Here is a 7,559-nt window from a genome sequence, read left to right on the forward strand (position 1 = left end):
CATTCGTCCTTATTTTTTTGTATTTTATAGATTTATAGACTTATAGATTTTAAAAGGTTGCTCTAAAATGACAATAACTGTAAGCTACAGTCCTAGATGGTAACATTGTAATATCAAAAACTTCATTGTTTTGTCTTCGTTGACGAATTATCCAGGATTGGGGAATAAAAAACATCATCTCCACACACGGGAGCGGTTCCACTTTGACGTCCCCATAAAAATACGGCAGGATGGTTGGTTACATGAGGCCCTGTGTGTGTGTGTGTGTTTGCTCCCAACGACAGGTGATGACCCACCTGCGTGTGATCGAGGAGAGGATGAACCAGAGTCTATCTCTGCTCTACAAAGTACCGTATGTGGCCGAGGAGATCCAGGATGAAATTGGTGAGTCGCGCTCGGTCAAAGGCCCCCGGGCAGCTTGGAGGAGGGACAGTGTGCCTTAATAAGAATGAAGTGGAAATGAAAACAGTGATGGAATTCACACGTGCCAGACGGATGAAGCCAATACATCACATTTCCTCTGGCCTGCGGTGATATTTTTTTCTCATATCTGGTGCACACTGAAAAAAAAAAAAAAGTCTCCTCTTTGTGCAAAGGGAAACACAAATATAATAGGAGACCAGTAGACCTATTATCAGAGACAGAGATAAAAAATGTTGTACCTTTCTCAGTCTGAATTTGTGGTGGGGAATTTAATACAGCCACTACTCCCTGTTTTTAAGGGTCTCTGCTCACCAGCACTGAACTGTGTTTGGGACGTATTCATCTCCAGTGAACGGCACGTTTTATTATTTCCTTTTGTTTCCTTTGGTTCATTAAAGGACGCACAGCATGGTGTTGCAGCGCAGATGAAAGTGGAGCGGATGCAGTGACAGAACTGGGTCACAGCTTTCACCATGCAGCATCCTGTTGGGAGATGTGCAGATTTACATGGAAAATAGCTCTCAGAAAAATACTAATTGGTAGTTAGCAGAAACGGGAACGGGCGTCTCTTGCAGCAGCAGCAGCTCTCTGACTGTTGGAGCGAGAATGTTAACAATAACTGGTGAAACTCTCATTTTGCTCATTGCTGCCGTGTCCCAGGTTGACTGGTGCTGGCGTGTGCCAGGCTGTCTCATAGTCTGTCAATTGTCTTTTCCACAGATGAGCTACTCCAGGAGCAGAAGGCTGACATGGACCAGTTCCTGTCGTCCATCTCTGAATCACAGCCAGATCTCACCGTGTCGTCAGAGGAGAGCGTGGAAGTCCCCGTGTCTGAGGGCAAACCCTACCGGCCCTTCCAGGTCACATCCTTGGGGTCCCGCTCAGAGCCCGAGGGTGAGCATCTCCGGCCTCAGACACAGTCACAAGCAGCATCCAGTACAACACTATGGCTGACTGGAGAACAATAGGCCATACACAAAAAGTCTTTCTGAAGGACATGGGCGACGAGGCACGCCAGCACTGTCGCACACCGAGGGAGAATAGGTTTACAATGGGTTTTATGCCAATGAAAATGTGCTGTGGAGCCACTGGTTTGGACTTATCTGTGCCTGCACAGCTCCCTGTGGCCTAGCCTTCAACACGGCACTAGCAAAGTTCAGATAAATGCGCAAAGCCTCAGGCTTCTTTGTGTTGAGTTGGAGCCAAAGCTGGGGGGGGGGGGGGGGGGCATTTATGGTTCCCTTCTTTGTCAAGCAAAAGATTGGATTCTCAAGGAAAGAAAAAAGTGATGGATGGAATGTTTCCAGCGAGATGGAAGAAAAATTACAAGTAAATCCCCAAGGAACATTTCATACACACGCCAACACCCCAGAGGGCTTCGATAGAGCCAGCCAATTTTGAAATGGCTCCCTTTTTTCGGTTTGGTTATCTCTCAAATTTATTTTCAGACTCTTCCCTGCTGGACTCTTTTCCTAATCAATTAACGCAGCTTGATAATCCTGCCTTTCTCTTCTCACCTAAGTTTTCTCTCTTCTTTCCTTCCCCTTTTCTGTTCTTCTTTTTTTCTGTTGCTCATTTCTAATGCCAAGGCGATCTATCAGACTCCCCACGTGCCTTCAAGAAAGGTTGGTGCCTCTGTTGCATCTTGTTTTTCTGCCTCCGCCCTCCCCTCATCTCCCAAGCCATTCCCATCTACTGTTTTGTTCCACTGCTCTCCTTTTCCTTTCCCTTTGGTGCAATTTGGGATCCTCTCTCTCCCCCCATTTGTGTTTTAATCAGAAGCCATCTGGTGGTTCATTTTCTGCTTTTTTTTTTATGACTCACGTGAACAGCGTGGTTGGGTCTCAGTTGCTCTTATGCTTCTCACCATACTAGGATTATCACCTCATGCCGAATAGCAAATACAGTGGCTTCTAGGTCTGGTAGAGATCCTGCAGGTCACAGCCAGCTCCCTTCTCTGAGAGACCCTTAGGTCGTGTGCTCGCTGCCATCCCGTCCTCTGCACATTTGACAAAGCGCCCTGCTTAATTATTCCCCGACTCATCAGTCGCCCTCCTCTTGGACCTGTGTGATTTATTGGCCCCGTCTGAGGCTCAGTGTTCCCGCCTGCTGACCCACAGCTCAATTTAAATTGGCCCATCCTGGCCTACAAGACCTGAGACAGGGATGTGGTTACGTCATCTGTTTTGTCTGATCTGGGCTTAACCTCGTGCTCTTACTGGGTGAATAGAGACAGACACCTTCCACCAGTTGTTGATTATTTCTTTCTTTATTTATTTATTTTCCGTTGAACTTTGTCCCTCTGTATTTGCTGTTGATTTTGCATTTTGCCATTCAAACCTACGGTAGTGCTGCAGCTAATGATTATTTTCACGATGGATTAATCAGTCCATTATTTTCTTTTTATTTAAATATTTAAAAAAAAGGAGAGAAAATCAGCACGAAACTCTCACATTTTCAACAGTCTGAGCCAGCAAATGTTTGACACATTGTTTGACACGTTTGCTTGATAACTGCCTTGAATGATGAATTTTCAAAACATTTTTCTGGCGACCGAGCAGTCGATTAATGGACTGCTTGTTTCAGCACTTTTTCAAACCCCGTGCGGAGGAGAGGTCAAATGGCTCCCACAGAGGTCACTCCCGTCGTGGCTGGCTGCAACAGTGTGTGTACAGTGCAGTACCATTTGATAACCTGCCAGAGTTCCTAACGTCACTTCTGCTGAGTGAGCCTTGTAAACACACATCATTGTTCCTCGCTTAATCCAAAGGCAATTGTACTAATCTTAAGCGTTTGGCACCGGCTCACTAGCAGCAGCAGCGGCAGACAATAAGCCGACACCAGACTCTGCTGTACATTGTTCGGGACCCTGCCCTCAGTGCCTCGCTCGCTCTTTCTCCTCTCAGTTCTTCATTTATTCATGGCGTATCTGGTGCGCGTGTATTAATAGAGCCTATGCCTGTTTCAAAACCATCAGTCTAACATGCATATTTGACTCTCTGGCCCAGTTTTTGGTTTAGCCGCTTACTTCAAACCCCTCAGGGTTTTTAAAAAAAAAAACGATTTGGAAAAAAATGATGTTAAAATCTCAAGGGACTATGACTGTATTTGTAGATGAGGAGCTGCACCTTAAACCTGGAGATAAGAGGCTGATGCAAAATGTCAGGACGACTCATAATTGTTTAAAAGGGGGTTTCATTGAATGAGTCAATATGCGCAAGCGGATGTTTACAGAGACATCCCAGCTACGTGCAAAGCACCACTTTGAGAGGGCCTTTGTGGAAGATGCAGGGTCAGCGTCATGACGGCTTCACACTGCTCACACTGTGCTGAATGGAAGAAAGGGCTTTGTTGTCACCGGAGCACTGAGGAGACTGAGGCGCCAGTTGTCAGGAGAAGAGCTGGATATCTATGTGCAGCTGTCCACCATCAGTACCACCATCCCCGTTTGTTTGTCGGTGTGCGCTCCTCTGCCGTTACTCACTGTGGTCCTTCGCCTCCCGCAGGTTCCGCCATGTCAGGTTTAGACGGTCTGATAGGCGCCGAGGAGAGGATCATCAACAGCAATCCCAAGATCAGCGACAAAGTGGTAAGAGCTTCGTTGTCCCTCTGTCTGTGTCTCAAGGCATTTTTAACTCTCAAACTTGCTCGACACGTGAACTGAGAGCAGCATTGTTAAAGCAAAGACACAGGAGAAATTGTGTAAACATACGAAATTGTATTGCCTGCGTTAAATCCTGTATTCTGTGACAGACAGCTGTCCCGACAGTTTAATTTCACAACCTCGGGCCGAGACAATGGTGCCGACGATTGAAATAAACGAGTACACGCAGCAGCGCTTTCACATAGCTCTCTTAAGTTCAGCTTTTAATGAGTCAGACTATTCCACGAACTATGTCGTCATAGTTACAGCTATCTCTCACTGGGCTATTTGCGTGTCTCTCTTTGGCCCCTGCCGAACGACCTTCATTCGGATCAACCCCGCACTTTGTTCGGCGGTCATCGCATGCTCCTTTTCTTTGCCAGACACGCCATTCCTCCTCACAGATCTCCAAACGATGCTTGGCCGCGGAATGTGTGCTGTGTTTCGCATGCTAATCCAACACCAAACCGCAAAGCTGTGCTAATTGTGTGTGCGAATATGAGTTATGCAAGTTTTTATGAACGCATGCATGTTTTTCGTTTTTTTTTGGGAATGCTAGTTTTCTAAGACGGAGCAATCTGGGGCTTAAAATAACAAATTGTGGTGACACCTTAAATGTCTGCCGTAATTATTATTTCATGTGGGAAACAGACTCTGGACTGCTCTGTCTCTACAAACAGCAGGTTTCGTTTCTGCCTCCCGAACACACCCACTTCCACTCACGGCGCTTCTTCTTCTCCAGATCAGAGCTCTCAGTAATGAGTGGCTGACAGTCTGTTTAGAAAGACATGTTAACTGTGTGCCTAGAAGAGAGTCTGTTGTTGATGCTTGCAAACCCCCCCCCCCTTTCCAGTTTGTACGGGACAGCTCCAACTGTATCATCACCCAAACACAGATAATCCTTACAGTTTACTTCGCTGCACATTCACATCCTCTCGTTCTCCACCTGCCTCTCTCTCTCTCTCTCTATCTATCTATCTATCCATCTAACCATCTATCTGTCACACTCACACAGACACACACAGACACAGACACACACACACACACACACACACACACACACACACACACACAATCTCACACGCACGTTGTGGTGAGTGTAACCTGGGCTCCCCTGTCTGTGTTGACAGATGATTGATGAGTCTCTGGATGTTAAAGAAGTGGTTTACAGTGCAGAGAGAGTCAGCGTTATGCATGATGATGAGCTGGTGAGTATAGCGGCGACCTCCACAGGGCTCTCCGGGGAACTGCAGCTATCAGAAGTGGGGAAAAGATGAAAGAAGGAGGGAGTGTGGGACTGTGCAAAGAAGCAGTTCTGCAGCTGAGAACTGCGAAATAAAATTTGTTAAGAAAAAAAAACTCAGCGTTGCAACATACCCCCAATCCCCTCTCTTGGTTTTTAAAGTTTTTTTTGTTCAGGCTAATATGTTTTGGTTATTTCTGCATGGGCGCATGTTTGTTATGTGAATGTATCTGAATGTACACGTTGAAAATCTCAGCTCATATGAAGAATGCGAATCCACACAAACTGATTGTTCCCAGTTTATGTGTGAGACTGAGCAGTAAAAAAAAAAAAAAAAAAAAAAAAAATTTCCCCGCTGGCTGTCTACATATGATTCGTCATATGTCCCAGATTACATTGTGAGGATGAGCGTAGGTGACTGTGGTTGTGTGCATAAACCGAATTGGCCGAGATATAACACAATCTTCCACAAAGACACATTTCATGCATGTGTACGCACTATTCACAATTCAACCATTTCTTACAGATCCTGTGCCAAAAGGGATGTTGTCCCTGCTTCACTGTGGTTTTGTAACATGAGAATTAAGAGTCAAATCCCCTCCAGTTAATTTTAAGTTCCCCGTTTAAAAGCGACTTCACGGAAGGGAAAAAGGTGATATTTTCCATTATCCCTGTTTGGCAGTTAAAATCAAAATACAGTTTATCTGCAGAACAGAAGAATCAGATTTCAGTTGTCGTAAATGAGCAATTACTCTAATTATTTTCCTGTTAAATAAATGAGTGGCTTATATTTTTTATAGGGAAAATATTGTACGTGTCCACCTGGGTGCTAATTTTATAATCTTTTCATTACGCTTATTGATCATGATGATAATTGACTCAGCTCCTCTGCTGTGGGGATTTCAGAACACAGGTTCCAGCAAGGACTATATTGATCAGGGGAAGTAGCGCGAGACAGAGATCATTGCAAACGCTTCCGTTTGAGTCTGCTTGCAAGTAGACAGGCACAGACGGTTGAGCCTTGGAAATCCTTGTAGCTACTCAAACGAAGTTCGCAGGATAGCGGATCCGCTTCCGGATCAACTCGACATCTGCCGCGGTCACGTGCGGACACTGGGTTGTTTACGCCAACGTGAGGCTCGCTCTTTAATTCGCCTGCGTGCACGTTAGAAAAGCAGCGGCAAACGCAAGAAGACTGTTAAGTTTCCAAATTGTAAAAGTTAGAGGTTAAATGTAGTTTTTTAATGTTGCCATGCTCATTGGACATAAAGGAAATTAAGAATTTGAGAATAAGACCCAGGTTGAATTTCCCTTTAAAAATGGTTCACTGGTTCATGTACAGTATATTTTTAGATGCCTGGACAGAAGCTTTATTTGAAGTTGTCATAAAACAGCACATTGACAGCAATTTGAATGTCTATTCAGCGTAGGAAAAGTACCTGACTTGTGCGCACAGTTTCGCTGTTACTACAGCAAGTCAGCCTTATGTTTTTCTTTACCTTACTGTGTCTCTTTCTATTGCTTCAGTGGTCACCGGTGTTTGCGTGTATTGTCTCCTGACTGTTGCTCTCCCCCATCTTCCCCTCACCTGTCCTGCCCGCTAGGAGTCCTACCGCCCACTGGGAGAGGATTTCAGCTTCGGGAACAGCGCACTGATTGGCTTGCTGGTGATCGCGGTGGCCATAGCAACTGTGATTGTGATCAGTCTGGTGCTGTTGAGGAAGAGGCAATACGGCACCATCAGTCACGGCATCGTGGAGGTGAGCCACCTGCTATTTGCAGCACATTGCGGAGATTTGGGCAGAGGGCGTATACCATGCGCACGCACACACACACACACACACACACACACACACAGCAGTTTTCTTGATGAACTGCTATCCACCTTATTCCAAGCGTCATATTTACATTTAATTATCATGTCTTAGGTAAATGGAGCATGGGTACACGCGCTGCAAATTAGATTATTGCGCTCCGCCCTCGTCGAGGTCAGCCGCGATGAGTGCCTTGTGTCTTGTCTCACAGGTTGACCCCATGCTGACGCCAGAGGAACGTCACCTCAGCAAGATGCAGAACCACGGCTACGAGAACCCCACCTACAAATACCTGGAGCAGATGCAGATCTAACCAGAGCCTAAAGGGGGCGCAGTGGAGTCTGACAGAGGACGGCAGCCTAAGGGGAACATACTACTGACCAATAACACATGATGCTATTGTTACAATTATTTGCATACATCCAAACTCCATTTA

At 45.7% G+C, this 7,559-nt stretch overlaps 1 protein-coding gene across 3 annotated transcripts in view; it reads left to right on the top strand.

Annotated features, from left to right (window-relative positions):
• The window catches only part of aplp2 (amyloid beta (A4) precursor-like protein 2), a 51,641-nt gene that overhangs the window by 43,558 nt on the left and 524 nt on the right, over positions 1-7,559 (top strand). For 2 of the 3 annotated variants that reach the window (XM_040130935.1, XM_040130938.1), the window contains 6 exons: positions 285-384; positions 1,144-1,317; positions 3,930-4,012; positions 5,197-5,274; positions 6,914-7,069; positions 7,335-7,559. The exon at positions 7,335-7,559 is cut by the window's right edge and continues 524 nt beyond it. In XM_040130935.1, the coding sequence (XP_039986869.1) occupies positions 285-384; positions 1,144-1,317; positions 3,930-4,012; positions 5,197-5,274; positions 6,914-7,069; positions 7,335-7,436 (693 nt within the window). In that variant the 3' untranslated portion in view covers positions 7,437-7,559. The remainder of the gene's footprint in view (positions 1-284; positions 385-1,143; positions 1,318-3,929; positions 4,013-5,196; positions 5,275-6,913; positions 7,070-7,334) is intronic. The other variant, XM_040130937.1, reaches the window with a different exon arrangement.

Source organism: Xiphias gladius, chromosome 7 (assembly GCF_016859285.1).
Source record: "Xiphias gladius isolate SHS-SW01 ecotype Sanya breed wild chromosome 7, ASM1685928v1, whole genome shotgun sequence".
In the NCBI taxonomy this organism is placed as follows: Eukaryota; Metazoa; Chordata; class Actinopteri; order Istiophoriformes; family Xiphiidae; genus Xiphias; species Xiphias gladius.